This window comes from Thunnus thynnus, chromosome 15, assembly GCF_963924715.1.
Source record: "Thunnus thynnus chromosome 15, fThuThy2.1, whole genome shotgun sequence".
Lineage (NCBI taxonomy): Eukaryota > Metazoa > Chordata > Actinopteri > Scombriformes > Scombridae > Thunnus > Thunnus thynnus.
In genome coordinates, this window is record NC_089531.1 from 27581338 (window position 1) to 27603482 (window position 22145).

General features: G+C 40.2%; 1 protein-coding gene across 6 annotated transcripts; it reads left to right on the plus strand.

Moving 5' to 3' along the window:
• The first annotated feature begins 2494 nt into the window (after positions 1-2494).
• On the plus strand, positions 2495-22131 carry ube2e1 (ubiquitin-conjugating enzyme E2E 1). 6 transcript variants are annotated; one of them, XM_067611605.1, is made up of 7 exons: positions 2668-2929; positions 3127-3176; positions 3847-4017; positions 4527-4577; positions 16610-16742; positions 17281-17428; positions 21515-22131. In XM_067611605.1, exons 1-7 carry the CDS (start codon positions 2771-2773, stop codon positions 21610-21612), a joined length of 810 nt encoding a protein of 269 aa, XP_067467706.1. In that variant the 5' UTR covers positions 2668-2770; the 3' UTR covers positions 21613-22131. The 6 variants fall into 6 exon arrangements, with proteins under 6 accessions (XP_067467710.1, XP_067467705.1, XP_067467706.1 ...); XM_067611607.1 differs by lacking the exon at positions 2668-2929 and adding an exon at positions 2962-3006; XM_067611609.1 differs by lacking the exons at positions 2668-2929; positions 3127-3176 and adding an exon at positions 2495-2606.
• The last annotated feature ends 14 nt before the right edge of the window (positions 22132-22145 follow it).

The window sequence follows — 22145 nt, forward strand, 5'->3', positions numbered from 1 at the left end:
TTCTGAGCAGGAGGAGATGCTTTGCTGGGGTTTTAGTCCCTGACTGTGTTACAAAACCAGCAAAGTGGAGCAACAGTGGCAGAGTTAATTACGGTTGACACATCAGGAGCGGGGAGGGGCAGAGCTCGTCCTCCCTCCCTCCCTCCCTCCACCCTCCTCTCCCTTCCTCCTTCACACGCTGCGGGAGGAAGAGTCTTGACAGAAAAGGAGAAGTCACTGATGCATGGATAATAATGTAACATTTGCAGTGAGAGGTAAGTGATCAATAGGAGTGAAAAGGCCAGAGCTGGTCTTGTGAATAAACAAGGGCCTGCTCTGCATTATAATGTATATGATGCAGGTGTAACGTCCCCACCAGACCAGAAGGCTTGGAGTGGAGTTTGTTTGCAGTTAGTATAGACAGCTTCTTATTCCTGCTGCCAAAATGCCAAACAGGTTATTATGTCAAACATACGACCTCTTTCACTCTTCATATGGACACCTGACTGTAAACCCGTCCTTTAAACACGTTACCTCTGTTTGGAGGTGACATATGAGGTTGTAAAGATTCCCGTATTGTCTCACGTGAAGCAATGAAAGTAAAATAAAACTTGAGGCCTCAATCTCTGGTCAGTTCTCTAGAAAATTCTCTCTAGAGCTGCTGCGTGTGACTCCGGGAGAGTTTGAAAATTCAATAAAAGTGCTGCTTCATAATTCTAATCCCTTCACTGCAGCCACTTAGTTTAATCTTTATTTAACCTGCAACACATTTCACATGTCAGGCCACTTAATCAAGAGCTATAATGGCCTTTTAAAAGTGTCACTCAACTCTTGGTCATTCTGTTTTAGTGTTAGGTAGTAACTCTAGCTAATGGCTTAACAGTAGCCTCCTTTTATTACATCCCAGCGATGAGTAGCTTAGTAATAAGCAACATGAGTGATGCTTTTTTTTGTTACCACATCCCACACCTTACAGAAATGATTCAGCACCCCTACTGCGTTTTATGTATGTGTGTGTGTGTTACATACACATTTGCTGAAGTGGTTGACAGCTGATAAATGATGTGTAAATGTTCTTATTTACTTTGAGCAAAACGGTGAAAAGTGTTTTAAACATTGCTTGTGTTTAGGAGTCGTATCCTGACACGAGGATGGAGAAGCTAACCATCAGTTTTCAACAGTTAACATGAAGCAGTGATGTATGTAACAGCTGCTGCTAGAGAGTGAAGTAACAGGTAGTTAAGAGGAAGTAAATGAAGTATTAGACATGCTTGAGAAAGGTCACTAAGTTAATTTCCTTTTTTTTCTCTTTTTTTTGAGTAGTGGTCTCCAGCAGCTTGTGTTTCCATTGGACATCATTTAGCTCTTTTGTTTGATGTTGTAACTCGGTTTAAACCACACAGCTGTCACTCTTCGACGTCACTCTTTGACACCGAGGCTGTTATTTATGAAACTGATGAATGTAAATGTCAGGACGTCTGTCTGCTGCTGGACCAACACTTCCGGCGAGAAGAGGCACGCGTCCAGCGGCAGTGTCAAGCTCACTAGTTGTTCACGAGAATACCGGAAAGTAGGCTGCGCACCCTGCAAAATAAAGGCGTCGTCAAACCTCAACCTGACGCTTGACGATGGACCATGCGGTCAGGGCTGAAGTTGTATTATTCCATCATAGGAGTACGCTTGTTTTTATGATCAATAGCTCTGACAGTTATTTTCTTTATGACTGATTGACGATCGTTATTCCCTGAAGCCCTAGTTATTATGTTAACATTTAACATATTTTGTTCTGTCTGATAAAAACCCAAATATATTGAGTTTCTTATTATGGAAAACTGGAAAATTACCAAATATTCACATTTGAGAAGCTGGTACCAGTATATATTTGGCATGTGTTCAGAAAAAAATGATTTAAACAATGAATCATTTATCAAAATTAGTGCGAAGTAATTTTCTGTCAATCAACTAATCAATGAATCAACAAATCATTTTAGCCTTAGAGTACTACCACGTATCAACAGGGGTCCTGAAGGAAGTTAATCTGGCCATGGATTTGAGCTGTGGTTCCCCGTCATGCTGACATTCAAGCCTGCAGTGATTACTGGTTATAGGTTTTCAAGGCCAACGCTGTTTTTAGACCAAAGGTGTGCTGAGTTCACAAAACTTTACCGCTAAACCGTTTCCAAAAATGTATAATTTTGTAGAATCTTTGCCGGTACAGAAACATGTTAAGCAACATTAAGATTAAACGTAACACTTAATCACAATCATACTGCTGCTAATAATAATAATGACAATAATAACATTGAACACAGCATCTGATTAAAACGTGAACTAAAAAATAATATCAATTGGAACAGCGGCTCATTTTATTTCAGTTCAATCAATTACAGCACAAATATGTCATTAAATAGCCTGACATACACTGAATACACGAACTTCAATTAAAACACAGGAAATAAATATTTTTAATGTTTTTTTAAATGTTATAAATGAGATCGCTTATCCTCTGTGCTTTTATTTTTAAAACGTTGACCGGACGTGTGCTTCCTCTTCATTGTAGGTGTTTTGACTGTGCGTCCAGGCGGCTGAGGCACACACACATAGGCTGTGCACACACACAAAGAAAGGTATAAATACTCAATATTTGTGTTCCAGCGCGTACTGTTGTATCAGTGTGTGTAGTGTGTGTGTAGTGTGTGTGTTGTGGAGGATGCTGGGACTGTGAGTGTGTCTCTGTGACCGTCAGAGGAGAGCTGAGGAGTCGGTCCATCCTGTGACTGAGATCAGCTGCATGTCGACGGATATAGCTTTAAAAAATGCGAGGAGAACCTTCAAGTGGATGGCGTGTTGTGTTTGTCCTGAATGGCGGAATGAGGAGCAGTGTGGCAGCGCTGCAGCACGCGCTCACTTGTTCAGGGGAAAGTTTGATTTCGCCTGCAGATTGTTGAGGGTTAGTGTCGGGGCTCCCTGCCCGACTGCAGCGACAGCGCCCCGCCGATGTATGCCTGCTTTCCATTTCGACCTGAGGTCTGGTGTTTGTGTGTGTGTGTGCGCGTGTGCGTATGTGTGTGTATGTGTGTGTGTGTGTGTGTCAGGCAGAGAGGCCTTCACACGAACTATTTCACCAAATGATTTCCTTTGTCGCAGCCCGTCCGTCAAGGCTCCAGAATAACGCCGGGCTGCAAACATGAGCAGAGGTCAGAACTGAGCGTTATGAAAGAGGAAAATGCTGCTCAACAACATCCACACAGCCGTCATTCTCCTGCTGCTCCTGGATCCAGTTAGTTCGGGCCTGGTAGTTTTAAAACGACCGAAGCGTTTATGGAGTCTGGCAGCACCGTGGTATTCATAGATGCGGGCTATACAGCGTCTATATGCACCGTGCACGGAGGTGTAAACCACACGCAAGATTCCGTTTAAAAATAAGACATTTTAAAGTTCACACGCGTATCGCACGGTGCTGCTACTCGATACAACATGATGTGCGACCTCAACGGAATTTGGAAGATCTTCTGATCAATTCGGCATACATGTGGACCACCAGAGAGTTGTCCATGTGAACAAAATCATGGCTTAAATTGGTTCACACAACTCACTGCCACCCACGGGCATGTTGGGTGGAAAAAGACAGTTGGGAGTATATTACAGTGTATTGGATGCATGCCGAATATAAGAGTGCAACCTGAAGATTTATCTAGTGTCAACTCTTGCAGCTGCTGTACTCATTTGCCCTCCAGCAAGACTCTACAGTTAAATGTCAGATTTCTTTTTGAATGATTTAGATGTGCAGTAAAGATTATTAGAGCTTATGTGCCTTTTTTAAAAAGCTAAAATAAAATCTTGTTACCTTTTTTTTTGGTTCCCCAGGCTCGGTATGTCGGATGAAGATTCCCGTGCCAGCACCAGCTCTTCCTCTTCTTCATCCTCAACTCACCATCATCAGCAGCAGCAGCAACAGGAGCCGAACTCCCAGAAGAAACGAGAAAGCAAAGCCAGCATGAGCAAGACCTCCAAACTCCTCTCTACTAGTGCGAAAAGGTGAGTTTAGGTTGTGATGCAAGAGAAAGATAAGTGATGATCAGGACTCCAGGATGTAGTTTTTCATTTTTATTTTTTACGCTGTCGTTTAAAGGCTCAGCTGAGCCGTACTGCCATTTATTCCCAGGCCTGATGTTCAGTCTCTTTAGGGAGAATTTATCACCTTCCCCAACAGCTGAAAACAAGCCAAGAGTTGATCCGATCTATCGGTGACGAGTTCAGCTGAAGATGGAGGATTAATTGAAGCAAACGGACACAAGATCATTGATCCGAACCCGGACTAGTCTTGGTTGTCTAGTTTCTTAAAGTGACTTTTTTTTTTTTTTTTTTTTATGTCAACAAAAGCTTTCTTCTGACTCTCTGAGGTTTTAGTTGAACTGAAGAATTTGCAAAGCAGCTTTTTCTCATTTCCATCAGGCATCCTGCTTTCTATCCAGGCTTTGAGTTTGGATTTGCAGTATTTGATCAGAGCTTAGCTTTTGATGCGTAGCTTCTGTTTGCTCCCGCAGAATTCAGAAAGAATTGGCTGACATTACGTTGGATCCGCCACCAAACTGCAGGTAAGTCAATGACTGTGCAGCATCTTTTAATGGACCACTTTCAATGTGTCGTTGATGTGTGTGTGTGTGTGTCTGCAGTTGAGCTGGGTTTTTTTTTTTTTTTAGTCTGTGGTGAGAATTTGATGTAAGTAGTCCTTTTAGTGGTGCTCATGTAGGCGTCTTGAATATGAAAGTTGAAAAGCCTCTCTTTGTCTGTCTGCCAGAATGGAAGAAGATGCTTTTGCTTCACTTGCCTTGAATGTCGAGTCAATCAAAAGACTCAAAAATATCCAAGTAATGAGAGACTGATGCTCTTCTTTTTCTCCTCTTTAGACTCTGACAGATGAGATACAAGTTTTTTAGCTGATTATTTATAGAAACCTGACTTAAGGTTAGCTCTTTGTTTCGTGTTGCTCTCCTCACATCGCAGTGGATTATTATTATTATTATTATTATTATTATTATTATTATTATAAAGGTTGAGTACTGGAACGTATCCTTGACATCAAGTATTGACAGCTGGCATCAAACATCTGGACGGATCTGTAGACTTGTTAACGTTCAGCAGAACAAGGTCCTGACTTCCATTCAAATGATTGCCTTTTTTTTTTTTTTTTGCTGAATGAAAACAAGGAATTTGTATAAAACATCTGTTTTCCTCGAAGCAAGGTATCGCAAAAAAAAAACATTTTTGATATTTCTACCAAGGACACAGGAAGTATGGAATGATTTGTGTGCGAGAGCTGCAGTTTGAAGCGGTGACCTCGGTGTCTGAAGGGTTTAGTCGGCGAGCGTTGATCTCACTGGTTCTGATGAAAATGTAGCCGAGCAGATTTACTCAGCTGTAGCTAATCAACGCTGGTTCTGTGTGAGTTGGAAAAACAACCAAAAAAAATGCAGCACTGGTAGAAAAAAAATCCCAGTTGTTGTTGAGTCCTGGTTGTTAGCTGCCAGTGCTAACAACAGTGGAGGTCAACACCTTCGCCTGACCCCTAAAGGACCTGATGGTGTTGACATCCAGGCTCAGGGTTTAACACACTTCCTGTCTGTGATGTTTTCTCTGCATGTTTTTTTCTGCATTGTTTGCCAAATTTTGCCCGTTTAACCTGTCTCTGGAACAGGCCAGGCAGGTTTAGACACGCGTCATGAAATTGAATTATCACCATGAGCTGCAGCTACTAGAAGCCTCCTGCTATCACTGAACACTAGGAAGATGTTTTACACAACAGATCTGACACACAGACTTGATTCTGGTGATTATTCCTAAATATGTTTGTTTGTTTTTTATTGTTATAAGAAGAGAAGAAAGAACTTTATTAATCTTGAAGGAAATTCTTGTTCCATCAACATGCTGAATGCAGCAGAAACAGAGTAGAGAAAGTCTAAATACTATGTACAATAAATACAATGAAGAGGAATAGAGTGATGAACATAGATCTGACAGTTCAAAATAGAACAACAGAGTAGTCAGAGACGTGTTGAAAGTGACAATGTATATTAATATTGACTGATAGAATGATGACCACAGCGCTGTCAGCAGAAGCAAAAGCGATGGTGTGAAGATACTGCTTCCTCTACAGATATCACACTCAGCGTAAATAGTAAATGACTTATTCTGCATATTTGGCTTCAGCCTGTAGAATGTGATGATATGTTACACGGCCTTGTCCTCACTGAAAGAGTTTTTAAGGTCGTCCTCCTGCGACGGGAGGAGTTATAGAGTCTGACACATCCGACAGAATCTCTAGTTGGACTCCCAGAACAGAAGCAGCCTTCTTAACGGCGCTCCAGTGCTGCTCGCTGAGGTGTCCGAGGAGCAGCTGGACATACTGTGGTCGACCCATGAGGTAGTTGGTTATCCAGACCAGGAGCTTGTACCAGTAATGATGGTCTGATGGTGTTAAAAGCATTGAGGAGGTCAAAAAACGTGACCCTGACAGTGTTTCTGACTGTATCCAGGTGAGAGTAGACCTGTTGCACACCAATGCAGGGCTAATACCTGTGTATCATTACATCATCATGCATGCCTGGGTTACATGAATTGCATTGTGCTGCTGAGATGAAGCCGTTGCTGTGAGCTTGTATCGACACTCCGTCTCTCCAGTGTGGATACAGAGCTGCAGAGAGGAAAGTTTCAGGACGACGTGATGTGTTTTGAAGCAACAGTTCAGGTTTGTCGTGAAGTGACGACAGGTCTCTTGTTGACTGTCGGCAGTAAATCCTGTGAGCTGTGCGTGTGTTTCTGATGAAGGCAGGTGGGAGCAGCAGGTCGTGATGTCTAGACCTTAAAGCTGAGCTGATTGCATGGCAGCGAGCTCACACAGCCCAGAACCCAAAACAAGCATTTAGACGGTGACCACAGAGGAGCTTTAGGCTTCATCAGGAGCTGTTTCAACACTCCTCAGTCTGTGTGTCTCACTGTCATAAATCCCAACTTTGAGGAAAACGTACACAATAGCTTTACCTCCAAACCTCCTGCAGTGTTAAAGATTACCTCCTCACAACGGAGGCTGGCTACAACCTGTGATGGCTTAGTGAGGAAGAGATTTGATGAATGCAGGATTGTTGAGTTTTGTCCAACCGATAGTTCAAATATATTCAGTTTATGATCACATAAATGAAATAAAAGCAGTAATTACTCACAATTGTTGCATGAAAAATGGCTTTGAATGAGTATTAGATCATGAAAAGAATTGCCAATTAATTTTCTGTTGATCGACTAATCAGTTAATCAACTATTTGTCGTAGCTTCACACAGTGCAGCATGCAGTGAACCTGCTCAGTGGGTGTCTGCAGCTCTCATCTGAAGAGGTCCAATAAATGAGATTAGAGATGTTTGCAACTGATGTTTCTATTTATATCATTTGAGAAACACATGAAGAGAAAAATTGAATTTCAGAAACGGCTGGCAGACCTCAACATCTGTCCTTTGTGTTTTCATATTGTTAGATATTGTTTTGATTTCCCTTTTTATCAGACAAAGGACATTATAGAGTCGACATGAAGCATGAGGGCAGAGAGGTGACAAAGCTCCCTGGCTCCGGTCAAACCGGGAATGTTGCACTTCCAGTCAGACCACCACAAACGCCGCTACTGGAGACGCATCCATAGACGTCTGTCTGCAGACACCGGAGACGTGTGTCCTCACCTCGCTACACGGAGGAAAGGAGGAAATGCTTGAGATTGGAGATAAAAACAAACACACGCGTGGTGCGACCACACCCTGACTCATTTATCTTTGTATGTCACCACCGGCGTGAAGAAAAGGCCTCGTCTCATATTGTTTACTTCCACTCAGTAGAAAACCTTCTATTCAGCCCCACGTGCAGAGAGGGGATTTTTTTTTTTTTTTTTAAACTGGATTTCGGTCCTTTCTGCTTCATTTAGCGCAGAATCTGCTCATTAGGGTATGAATGGAGCCGGCCAGCTCGGCCTTGCAGATGCTGTTTAATGGATTATACATCGATGAGTCAGTTGGTTGTCGTCACATTTCTCTGAAGGTTGTTTCGGTCCTGACTAGTTTCCATTATCATCGGCGCCTCTCTCTCTCTCTCTCTCTCGTAGCAAACTTTGTTTTATGAGCGCTATACGGCAGTCTTTCATCTGTCATTTATCAAAATCTAATTATACTCCACACAGGGAATGCCATGCAGGGCCTCTTTTATTTTTTTATAGCCTCGTTGCCACTGAAGTGCGAACTGCAGACATCACAGGCCTGCTGCACCCCCTCCCTCCCCTCCCTCCCTCCCTCCCACTCGTCCTGTGTTGCTTTCATTCAACATGTTTTATTCCTTTTTTCCTCTTCGACCAGCTATTTTATTTATTGCTGGCTTCCTGACGCTCGCGCTTTATTCTCTCTGTCTTTCTCCTTTTGCCTTGTGTCCTCTCGCGCTGTTGTCCACCATATCTCCTCTTTAAGATGTCGCCCTCGGGTGTCAGATTCCTGACATTCTAGGGTCGGGGCTCATGACTGCTAAAGTAAGACATGTACAGTAGGGTAATTGGTGTCAAGTAGGGCTGGATAGATGTGCTGTTAATGCTATTTTTAGCTTGGACAATTTGGAAATCATATAATTTTTGGATAGTATATCCTGATCATATAACAAAAGCCACTGTTTGTTTGTTTGTTTGTGTGTGTGAACAAGAGACAGTGAGTCCTGGTGTGAGCCATCTGAGCTGCATGTGATTCCTCCGCTCAGCGGCTCTCCACACACCTCTGCAGTGTGTTACCGGCTTGCGTGTTTGCGACTACTGAGGTTTTCTCAACAGCTTCTTCACATCTATAAAAAGCCTCCTCCCTGGAGAGGAAGTGGCTGGCCTGTACAGCGCTGTAACTTCGGAAAGCCCTGAAAGCAGCGCAGAGCTCTGAGCTGCTGCACAGATGGAAGTTTTAAGAAGTTTCCCTTCTGCATGCCAGGCTTTAGTTCGGGCAGCAAAGGGAAGTAGATGATTCATTTTTATCTCCCGTCGGTGTCAGGTAGGGTGTAGAGAGTTTGAATGTCAATACTTGTTTTGGTGCCGAGTGAAATGTTTCTGGGCCACCTCGAAGTCTCGAAAGCTGGCATGAAATGTCAGGTCAGAGTCATAATCTTGTTGACTTATTCTTTGATCAGATAGTTCCTGATTTGAATCTACATTTTGCAGGTGTTGGATTATTTTAGGTTGGTACAGTTTTGCACAGCTGCATGTGAAAAGACAACATTTAATAGAACTTAAGCTTCTTTTGTTAAAGGGGAAAAAGGGGTAACGGCTCATTTTATGGTTCTGTAAATGCCTCCTTTCCAACAGTTTCCTGGGGAGATGAATGCAGTTTGACACAAATTACAGGTAAAACTGACAGTGTTCAAGTGCTGCACTTCAAATTAATTAATTACAATTAATTGCTAAGTAATGTAACTTTGATTATTTAGTCAGTGCACAGCAGGTCAGCTAGACATGCCAAAAATGAACAATAATGTCTTCAACACATAATAAAGTTTTCAACAATAAGTGAATAATGAATTCATTTGAATGGATGGCTGGGTTTGAATGGAGCAGTTCTTTATAGACTTCCTCTGGATATTAACAAGTGCTTTTAAACTCACCACAACTAAACTTACTAAAATAACAGTGCTGTTAAAAAGAACAGAAAAGAATCTAGAAATGACAAACCTGTAATGTCAAACTTTTATGGGTTTTGCATAAAAGACATAAGCTATAAAAAAAGTGTCATTTGGGTATAAACATCAGTCTGTTGTATCTGTACAAGCAGCGACAGGCGTCTGACAATGGCAATGTTTGTCTGGCCTTTTTTTTTTTTTTTTTTTTTTTTTTTCCCTCTGCATAACTCCCTGATCTTTCCACCAGCTCCACCATCAGGCCACAGTTTCCAACTGTACACTATCATGGTATAAATGGGGAAATGATTGTGACATATGGCTACAAAGGGTTAAACCATGTGATCTTAATGACCTAATGACATTTACTCTAGCGCCACCTCCAGGACAAACTTTACAACATTAATAGAAAAGCTTTAAAACAGAAAACTCATCAGTATGACGTTGGTTCAGCCTGCACTGTGTTGAGGCTGGTGCATACTTAGTCACATCTGCTTCTACATTATCTCAATATTCAAACCATATTGTGTCTGTTCACAACAACTATAAACACATTTGATTTTTAATGAGGTCGACATGTTGTACAAATAACTTGGAGCACAACCCGGTGTAAAGAACATCCTCTGTTCTTTACAATACAATCAATTGTAAAATTATCATTTTATGCTGATGATGTGAGTATGTCCGTTTAATATATCACTGCTATAATTAATCAACTGTCAGTAGAATCATGCAGTAATTATATGATCATACTGTGTTGTCTTTTATGAAATGGAAACAGCGGAACACATTTGATTGTGATGAACATCAATTTAATAGTTTTATATGAGATTTTACTGTCATGGAATACATTTCTTATTAGCATCATATTGATTTCAGCCATTGTTCCCAGCTGTAATAACAACAACCTACTTTTATATGCCTACTACTCATCAGTCTGACACTTTGGTTTCAGAGGAGGAATATGAATGCTGCCATGTGATATTCATCCAGCACTGAAAAACATTTACAGGCTGATTGCCATTGTATTAAATTGGCGGGGTGGGAAGAGGCGGGTGTGTGTGTGTGTGTGTGTGTGTGGCGCTGCTGCGTGGAGTCTCCTCACCATTCAAGTGAAGTAGAGTCATTATATTGTCTCAGTCAGGCAGCTTATTACAGTGTTTCTGCTTGTCATCACAATACCATTGCAGGCAAGATAGTGGTGATTGAAAATGAGCCCAGTGTGTGTTGATGGAAGTGTGGATATTAAGGTCTACAGAGATGAGACTCGCACAGCGGCGGTTTGAGTTAAAAAAAAAAAAAAAACGTCATGAAACAAAACAGTGTTGAGATGGAGAAAAATATGAGGAGTGATAACAAGAGTGTGCTTAGTACAGAGAGGAGAATATTAAGAGAACAGATTTTCATCTCATCATCATTTGAGGCTTTTACACTCAAACAGAAATTCAAATGAGTTTTTGCTCAGAAATCAATATGTATCTCCTTGATGTTACTTGTGTACTTATTCAATCAGAATCTTGATTACTAAAAAGAAGAAGTTTTATTTTTCACTTCTTCTAAGAGGTCAATTTCGGAAACATTTAAACATGTAACCCATGAGGCATAATACTACACTGTAGGATCAACATCCTGGTGCTTCATGTCAGTCACAAGCTTCTTTACTGAAAGGCAGTTTTATTGTTGCACCTTCACCTTTTTATCCAAAACTTTTCCATCTGTGTATGCTGTTGAATCCCAAATGCTTTGGTTTGCTGTCAGGATTATTAATTCAGCACGGCTCTCTGGTTTACTTCATTTTGCGTTAGCAAGAAGAAGGATAGCTTCATTCACTGAGGTCATCAGGGCATGTAGCGGCTGTAATTTAAGCTCATGCTGGAGTAAAAAACCACAGCTCACTGCATTGATATGCTGAGAGGTTGAACTTGGAGCAGATGATTGCAGAGCTGACTTTTTGTTTGTTACCTGTTGCTTAGTCTCATCTGTAATAGCAGCACTTTCTACCTTACTGTGGGGTCATGATTTGAGTCATAGAGTTAATGTATGGAGCGCAAGGTTACAGGACTTTTTTTCTTTTTTTGGCAATGACTCAGCAGGTGTTAAGATAACATGATATGCATGAAAGGATTTTTTTTGGGGGGGGGGGCTCAGCTTTACAAATCTGGAATAGTGGAAGCAGAATAATGTGGTTCTCTCACATTTTAAATGTTCTAAAGGGACAAACAGCTTTACATTTTTAACAGTCAGTTGCTAATGTTATGTGGACTTAAAGAAGTTGAATTTGCATCTCTTAGAACTCAGTTGTCATTTAACCCCTGCCATGGAAAACAGTACAGACACTCTGTCAATATATATACAATATGTCAAATAGTTTTATCCTCTTTTTGATAAGTGATTTCTTTCTGATAACTGAACATATTCATCTACTGTTCTCCTCTGCTGTGTGTCACTTCTGGGTAAACCGCCTTGTGTCTGTTTGAAAGGTTAAAGGCTTAAAAAAAAAAAAAAGAAAGAAACGCTGAAATGTCAGCACTCCTCCTCCAGTGCATGTGTACACAGAGGTCGCAGAAGAGGCTCCCCTGATATTGAAGTGAATGACAACAGTGATAGCATGGCATATTACTGCCTCACACAAAGCACTGGGTGGCCTTTGTGTGTGTCGTCGGGGGCAGGCGGGGAGGAAGCCCCCGCGCTCTTTCTGTGGCTGGCCTCTTGAATGTGAGACGCCTCTGTTGTCAAGCGAAAGAAACCTCAGTCTGGTTGATTCAGTGGGAAAAGATACAATATCTATTCTTGGCAGAGCAGCGGGTCCTGACTTGAGGTCTTGTGGTGTGACCAGTTACATGTATATTAACATCCTCATCCTCGGTCAGGCCTCGCTGCAGGAATGTTGCTAACACACACACTGTACATGAGCTGCATTCCTCTTGGGGACGTGTGGTATTTTTTTATACCAGAGGGGTGCTCTCTGCTGTTATTTTCACATCTGGATAGCACACTGTGGCTGTTAGATTAAATCTGAATAGTACGATGTCGTTTCGTCTCCGTGTTTTTCAGCATTATTTAAAGAAATGTGCCGCAATTGGTCAACATCCACATGTTCCTGGTAGACTTCATGCTGACACTTGAGCACACACACAACACATGTTTTTGGAAAAAACAGGTACATCACAGTATAGTCACATACTCACAATGGTCAGAATGATTTTCTCCAGCAATTAGCATTTTTGTCTGTTTGTCTTTTTTGGAGCTCCTCGTCTGTGACGGTGGTGATCAGCAGTTTGACAGATTCAGCCAGTTTCTGTAGTAAAGACGTTAAAAGGCTTTGACTCGTTTTGACTCGTCATGAATTTATTTCCTCTGTGGCAGACAAACTGAGCTACGCAAACACTCTAACATACTCACTATAAACAGACTGGAAGGAACTCACTAGCATAACAACATTAAAGCTACAAACAACCCAGAATGCAACACTCTCTGTAGACTGTCTGCTTTTAAAAAGAATATCTGATGTGGTGAACAGGTAACTGTCTATTCCTCAAATATAAAATGACTCCCATGTAATTGTCAGAATAAAATATCATCTTATATTTGGGCCAACATGGTATCATCTTTATATATTTCACAAGTTCCCAAACTGGAAGTCATGACCCCTAAAAGAGGTTTCAAGATAAAGCTGGAAAAAACCATTTCTTTTTCTTTTTTAATTGTCCCAAATCTTAGTTTGTTTCTTGTAAAACTTTAAATTCAAAACTACTAAAAATATTAAACAATCATGTGACAGGGCTAACAAATAGACTTTTCTTGCCTGTAAGGAGTCACCAGGACTCTCACCAGGACTCAGTAGTGTATTTAGTGTATTAGATGCTGCCAGGTTTATTTTTGGAACTGTTTCAGATCTGTAGCTGCACCTACAAGCTTCACTTCCTATGACAACAAACAACGTCTCTGTTTGTACAAAACTGACACCAGGTTTCAGATTTGCCCCCAAGTTCTAAATTTCCATCAGTTATGATTATGAGAAGTTAATTATTTTCCTTTTTATGCCTCCGTGCCAGCGACAGCCGTGAACACAATGTTACAGGAACACCTTGAGGGAATTTCTTCAAATTTGGCACAAACATCCACTGGGACTCAAGGATGAACTGATTAGAATTTGGTGGTCAAAGGTCACCTTCACTGTAACATCATAATGTTCTGCAAAAACTCTTTATTAATAACATTATTCAACGTCATAACTCAGGAACAGAAGGGGAGATTGTGAATTGGTGACAGTAATCTTGGTTCCCACCTTGAAACTGTGGTGATTGTTTAGATCTTCTGTGCTGCAGGGTTGAAGATGTATGTGAAGCCTCCATGTTTTAGAATTTGTAGCTTCTTTGCAGCAACATCATATCTGAAGCATCGTCTGCTGTCATGGCTACAACTTTGTTGTCTATCAGAATCAGCTTCACTGGCCAAGACACAGATGTAAAGTGAAACCCGACTGGTTAGCGGAGGCAGTATTTCTAGTTCTGATTATGCTCCCCCGAAGTTTCACTCACTCACTCTCTGCTTATGTGTTTGCATGGAGCAGAGCAGCTAGCAGTGCAGAATATACAGCTGCATTATATACTGAAAATATGCAGCGTGTTTGAGTCTGGTACAGCACAGACTGTATAGAGTGTCATGAAATGATTTCTTGCATAACTTAACAACTGATGAATCACATAATGTCCTACATATTGATTTAATGAACATTTAGTTTAAACAAACAGCACTTTAAACAAATCTACTTCTAGACCAACTTTAATCAAGCAGTAATCACTTACGTAAAGCCTGTACCTGCAGGCATCTGCCCCCGGGGCCCCCAGACTGTCAGTCGGGCCCCGAATGCTCCTCCTCTTCACTGTGGTGCAATTTGTTTAATTGGAATTTGGTCTAGTAAAGCACAGTGTAAACTAAAATGATAGAGGCCTTGAGGTGATGCCTAAATTATCACCTTACTTCAAGGCCACATGTTGTAGAGAGGTCTATATTAAAATCTAGTCTAAAAGCTTTTATTTTGTTAGTTTATATTGTGCATAAATGATGCATACTCCTAAGTTACCACACACTAACTTCTAACTAATGCATCCACTGTGCACGGTGATGTGGAGGAACAGGGGCCCACCATTTTTGCCTGAGGGCCCACCAAGGTGTTGTAGTCTGCTTTGATCCCTCCACTCATTTACTGCTGAAATTCACATGACAGTAACAATAAAAACATTTAGCAGCTTGGTGATTTTTGTCTGTTGCCTGGACTAGTATGAAGGTCAGGATCCTGCCTGGTGTTTTCTATGTGTCGGCCTCCTTGTGCGTGTTGATGAAGAGCAGGCGGAGTGGAGCGTCTGCTTCAGAAAGTGAGATTATTGTCTGACATTTAGCTCTCTTGTCATTACTCAGAACAGGCAGCATACAGGAACTACTTATTACACAAGCACCGCACAGAGAACGGGAGAATTATTCTTGTACTGAATAATGGATTATTTTATGTTTGTCATTTTTAGCAGCCTGTTTATTAAAAGAATTATCTGTCTCCGCTCTAGTTCCCACTGAAAACAAGTCTTTTATTTTTTTTACTCCACAAACACGCTTTAAAGAGCCCTACTTATCATTTTAAAAACTGCAAAGTGTATTCTGGAGCGCTTCATCAAGCAGTCAATTATGTGAAAACATCTCTCGACATTAAAACAGTAACAGAAGCTGCTGTTGACTTACTGCTGTTGCTGCTGTTGAATCAAGGCTCTGGTGAAGCAGCAGCAGTCAGCTCTGCTCCTCTTCAGCTTTATCTCACAGGCAAATTAAGTCGTGTTGATCTTTCTCTTTTTTATCACTTCCCACTCCGCTGGCACCAGCAGACTCACATGGGCGATTGTGCTTGATTTTGTTTTTTAATGAATTTCCAATAAGATGACATGAAGTAGATGTTTGGAAGGCTTTCTGACAGCGCGACATCAGAAAAGCTGCTAATTACAGAGATGTTCTAGTGGTTTAGCAGATGTGGAAGTGAGCCGGAGCAAAAGATAAAGAGTCAAAGAAATGCAGATGTTGAAGTTGAGGCAGGGATTACAGACTAGGATTAAAATCTGGATCCAGAAATGGACAAAGAGTTGACAATAAATTAGGGCTGCAAATAACAATTATTATCAATTAATCTGCTGATTATTTTCTTGATTATCTATAAGTTGTTGTCCATAAAATGTCAGAAAAGAGTGAAAATGTTGATCACTGTTTCTCAAAGCTATTATATCTCAAATATATTCAGTTTACTGTCATAGAAGACTAAAGAAACCCGAAAATCTTCACATTTGACAAGCTGGAATTAGAGAATTTGGACTTTTTTTTCTTAAAAAATGACTGAAAAGTCACTAAAGTTGGTGATTAATTTAATAGTTGGCAAAGAGACAAGTAGTAAAAAGCTAAAGATACGTATATGAATCACTGTAGGAAATAAAATATCACTTCATCTTTTGTTAATAAGAGAAATGAATCACTCTTGACTACTGAATATGCTGAAAATGACAACTGTATATAAAAGGTCCACTTACTTCCAGCCTTGCTTGTAGTATTTGGAAGTGATTCCTACTGTTTAAACAGCTTCTTATTCTATTCTAGATGTGTAGATATATTGTTTATATTTAATCTGGCTCAATATCACTTTCTGCTGTTTTGATGTTCCTGTGGGTTTCACAGTCTCATCTCATGTAATATTAAATACTCTCCTCATGGTTTTGCATGTGTTTAGCTTGTAATTAAGAACTTTTAATCATTAAAGAACTCTTAGCTGGATTTTAGAAGGTTAGGAGGTGTAAAGTGCACCAGGCTGTAGAACTCACTTTCTGATACAGACCCCACCTTACATATACATGCAAAAACTCTGTCTGATTTTGCAGCATCCAAATATGAATCCTAACAAAACTGTTTCCTGTGTACCAACAGCGCCGGTCCTAAAGGAGACAACATCTATGAGTGGAGGTCGACCATCCTGGGCCCTCCAGGCTCCGTGTACGAGGGAGGAGTGTTTTTCCTGGACATCGCCTTCACACCAGACTACCCCTTCAAACCACCCAAGGTGAAATCCTTGTCTTGAACGCTCGTTCTCAAGGCAGCAAAGCCTGCTCTGAACAATATTGCAGTGACAGCTTCAGTTTAGAGAAGGTGTCATTTTCATATCTTCCACTAGACGGCAGCCCTGCACTTTGGAACGCAGCTGAATGAAATCAGCTCCTACTTCTCATCCTCCATTCCCAGGCCTCTGATATATGGGATCACTCTGTCCTAATTCTCTCCTTTTAAGGAGGAGCTGTCTCACACGGACTGCTTTTGAAATATGACGTGAGAAATGTTCTGAATCATTAGGCTGTCAGATCATCATACGCGCAATCTATCATCTAGCACGTTTAAAGCTGGTGATGTTTGCCAAATTGAAGTGTTGATGCTGCCAATTCAGATAAAGACTGAAAAGATAGCATGTAGATGTTTTGATGAGAGTCATTATAAAAGTGTTGATTTTATTTTTTATTTTTAATGGACTTTGGCCTACAGAAACAAAATGTGTTAAAGCTGTGGATTAGACTCTTATGTGTGTGTGTGTGTGTGTGTGTGTCCAGGTGACGTTCCGTACGAGGATCTACCACTGTAACATCAACAGTCAGGGGGTGATCTGTCTGGACATCCTGAAGGACAACTGGAGTCCTGCCCTCACCATCTCCAAGGTCCTACTGTCCATCTGCTCCCTGCTCACTGACTGCAACCCTGGTGAGAGCTGCAGCACTCACACACACACATGTACACACACACACACACACATAAGCAAGGATGAAGGCCTGGTTAAACCAACTCAATCTGCTGACACACTTTAATATTTAAAAATATTTTTTTCCCCTCAGACAAGTCAAAAAGTCTATTTTAGATGCAGTTACTTCTCATCCTTTTCTTTTTCTGGCGTTTGAGAAGTAGTCATGGTAACTCGGTATTCTTGTATAAAACACAAAGGTCTTATCCACAGTTGTTTTGATATTGGATGTTTAGAGGCAAGATCATAAAACTCTTTATTTAGTGACTCTTACTTGCTTTACAGGACTTTACATAAAGGATTTTAAGGTTTAAATTCACTACCCTTCAATCTGTTTTCTGACTCCAGCTCGTATTACACAGCCTTAAAGCCCGTTTTCTGACATCTCTATTGAGTTAAAGTAGTTTTTTATTGTTTTTTTTTAAAGATTTACTGCAGACTTATGACTCTCTACATGTAAGCAGTATACTGTAGTTTCTGATGTTTACGAGCAAGCTTTACTTCAACTCTAAAATTAACAGCGCATGTCATCCTTTTATTTTAGTTGATGGTACCTTTCATGTCATATCACTTCTTACCTTTAACACAGACGCTGTGTTCTTGTATAGTTATGAATGTCGACATTTGATAGATGAAACCATTATGACCTCTGTGAGCTGGGGTTGGGCTGTAATTACATACACCGTGAATCAAGAGATCTAACCATACTGTTTATATCATGTAGCTCTCCCTTTAATATCGCTGGCTGGATGAGGCCATTGTGGGCAATGTTGCAAATAAATAAGGACTGTTTGATGGCAGTATTGGATTTGCAGGATTTTTTAAATCCATTTGACGAAGCACCGTTATTTATCATGTGTGTAATATACAGGTTTAACCAAACACAGACATTCTCTTGTGGTTTTTCAAGTAGGAAAATGGGTCTCAGTTGAATTCCCAGAAAATGTACTGTAGTATAATACAATTAACATATTGTTATTGTGATATAAAAAGATATACAGGATTTTATCCATATTGCCTGCAGCAGATGATAATGACAAAATTCATTATATAACATCCACAACACAACACATTAGAACTGATTTGAACAGTAAAAGTAATTAGGATTAATACTGTGTGTGTGTTTGTGTGTATGTGTGAGACACACTTTGAAAAATGCACAAAAGGAAATGTTTTCAGTAGAATATCTGCATTTGTGTTCTGGTGTTCATATGAGCTGTCTCACCTTGAAACTTGTGTTTAATCAGATATTTGCAGATTGGTAACTCATGTACACAATGTGTACACTTGTGTGTGTGAACATTATTAGCTGCTCATATTAGCAAAAGTACAATATGATATAAAACCACATGTAAAGAAACAGTATGTCAGTGCAGTTAGTATTACTGTAAACTAAAACAAAATCTGTGTTGTAGAACCCTCATTTTCACAAACTTTTTCTGCTTTGACCCCATTTGGAGGCTAAAATCTGTCCATCTTGAACTTGACATGTCATTTGGTCTTCTGAATACATCTTGCTCACTGAGTCTTGGTAGCATTGCTTTAATGTCCCTGCGCCAAAAATCAAATTTAGTAACTTTTTTTCACAGCAGACACTTTGACTTGTCATAGCAAGAAAAGCACAAGTGAAACTAATAACATCGACTACATTCTAGAAACAACTGCACTCCAGCACCAGTTAGTAGTAAGTTGATACTTACACCTGTATTTCATAAGTCAAAATGTCTGTACTGTGAAAAATATTTATTCAACTTGAGCTTTACCACACATGTTCCTCATCCCTGTGTGGCCTCCTGCAACACATGATATCTTATTTATTCAATCTGTCTACTAAAGGAAAGAATCTCAGTCTGTGTGTCTGTGTGTTTGTATGTCCTTTGCGTATCTCTTGAACCATTCATCGGATTGACTGCACACTTGTCGGGTGCATTGCTGGGGAACAAAGGGAGTGTCGTGTCAAATTAGGTGCAATTTGGACATGCGATACATTTAATATTAATAAACTTTGAATAAACCAGCAACCAGTGAGCCTCTCCCTTCTGTGCAGGGGCAGAGCAAGTACATGGATGAGTGCGGGTCACCCACACACATACCTACTCAAATCTGAACTGAAGGCACAGAAAATAAGAACGATCTAAGAGCCCAATATGACCCAAAACAGTCTATCCACTTTATTTTAGGATGCACATTATTTTCATTTTAAATGAATCGCTTATTTTTAGACTACTTAAAGTGAGAAAAAACATTTATGTACTATTAGAGTATTTATTATTTATAACTTATTAATAACTATATGTTAGTTTCTCTCATATTGTTGGTGTATATACTCATTCACACCTCACATCAACTGTATTAATTTTTCTATGTGTTGAAGTGGCAGCTGGAGGCCAAGCAATCAGCAGTTTCCAAACAGGCACATTTTGAACAGGCACTGCACTAGTTGGTACCAAAACAAGAGGTCACTGCTCCTGGCCAAGAAATAGTCCCCAAACATAACCTGCCCTAAAAGCACATTTTATTATCCTATGATTTTTATACACATTTAAGTCCATGTAATGCAACGATAAATGTGTTTTGAGTTTGTCAGACCACAGAAATGTGTGTAATTAACCAGCCAGCCAACCTTGAATGATTAAAAAAATCGCCAAATACATAAAATTAGGTTTTAAAATCACGGAAAAATAAGCAGTATTTTCTGCTCTGAAATGCTGGAGATGTGTCTGCTGAAGACGCTGAAAGCACAGCCCAACTGAACTGCCTCTGAGTTAATAACACACATATCAAACTCCCGTATAAAAATACACAATTCAAAATAGGCCTTGTTTGTAGGTGTTAGGTAAGCAACATGGATGATATTTTAACAATAATGTCAGGAGCTACTGTTTAATTGGGCACATATTTTGTAGGTAAATGTTTCAGTAAAACTGTAACTGAATGACCAGTTAAAAGCGATCCATCACCAAACATCATTATAAATTGACATTTTTTTTTCAGTGTAGTCCGCTGTTAACATTACTCACTTCTCTGCTTTAAAGTCCTTGGCAGCTTCATTGTGGCCGTCACCCTTGGAGCTATTGCCTGTCACACCGTGCTTTTTGATGAAGTGCTGGCTGACAAATGCCCTCCCTCTGGCCGGGAACCTCCCAGCCGCACAGCCGGTGCTGAAGCCGAAGCTGCTGGCGGCTCCACCCGTCAACAGACGCCTCAGCTGGGTTTAAAATAACTCCTTGAGAGCTAACGTTGTCCGAAAATGGCTCCAGTCACTAGTAACAGCGGATTATCAGAAGTGAATCCCAGTTGTCTCCCATGAAAGTTTGTAGAACTACCTGGTGTAAAAATACTAAATATGAGTATGTGTGCTCTAGTGTTTATATAGTAAAAACCGTAAATGGTGAAAAACCGTTGAACCCTCTAACTCCACAATTCACTACCACATAGTTCAGTCTTTTAACATGTTTTCAGCAATTATTTTCTAATATGTATAATGTGTTTAAAAAGAAATATGATTTTCCTTTACACAGACTTTAAACAAACAAGATACAGAAAATTAATTAGTGAGCTTTAGAAGTGCTAATAGGGATATTTTTTGTTACCTTTGAACAGAGTCAGACTAGCTGTTTCCCTGTTACTAGCCTTTATGCTAAGCTAAGCTAAGCTAACTGACTGCTGGCTCTAGCTTCAAGTTTCAAATTGTTCAGACTGACATGAGTGATATGGATTTTCTCATCATATTTTTGGCATGAAAGCAAATAACCGTATGTCCATCACGTTAAACTATTTCTTTACATACAATAACAGACAAGGTTTTCCAAACTGATGGATATAAACTGATGGATATTGTCAAAAGTTGCCCAAACTTTTAACTGGTGCTGAATATATTTGAATTGAAATGTTTTCATCATCTTTTCATATAACTTTTTCAAACTTCTGTAAAAAATTGTTAAGACTTTATTCAAATCTCCAACTAACAAAACCCCCAGAACATATTGTTAGTGGAACAAACAAGCATATAGAAATATTCATGTCATGTTGTGTTTGTGTGTTTACAGCTGACCCGCTGGTTGGAAGCATCGCCACACAGTACACAACAAACAGACCAGAACACGACAGGATAGCCAAACAGTGGACCAAACGCTACGCCACATAATCACCAGAGGAGCTGCTGGTTGGACGACTTGGGGATGTGGGGCGTCGACTCGGGTGGGGCGTGGCTCCCAGCGGAGGAGGGAGGCGGGGCAGGTAGAGGGGCGGGTGGATTTTTATCTCGGAATTGAAATCTTAACTCCTGACATTTTGTTGTTTATTGTATTTTTTTTTTTAAGTTATCTCCGGCCCAACTATAATCAAATCTGGCAATAATGCATTCTCTGTTTTCTCTTTTGAATTTTTAGTTCATGCTTGAAGATGGAAATTAATACTAAACTGCTAGATGAAACGTGTCACAGCATGAATCCCAGTCAATTATGTCAGTGTAAATTTTCACATATTAAAAACTCCAGTTGGTGTTTGCTCCCCCCCCTCCCCCTCCAAACTCCTGGTCTTTGAAAAGGTGTTTTACACATGTAGACATGTTTAGATATGGATGGATATTGGTTGTGATTTGTGTTCTGTATTGATGAAAAGCTGTTTTGTTTCTCCCTTAAAGAATTAAACATGACCAACTGAAGCATTCTGGTTTTG

Excerpts from the sequence above, each read along its gene's own strand:
- ube2e1 (XM_067611604.1), top strand. The coding sequence starts at position 2,771 with ATGTCGACGGATATAGCTTTAAAAAATGCGAGGAGAACCTTCAAGTGG. Across the intron at positions 4,018-4,526 it reads CTCTCTACTAGTGCGAAAAG|AATTCAGAAAGAATTGGCTG; the intron begins GTGAGTTTAGGT and ends TTGCTCCCGCAG. Across the intron at positions 17,429-21,514 it reads GCTCACTGACTGCAACCCTG|CTGACCCGCTGGTTGGAAGC; the intron begins GTGAGAGCTGCA and ends GTGTGTTTACAG.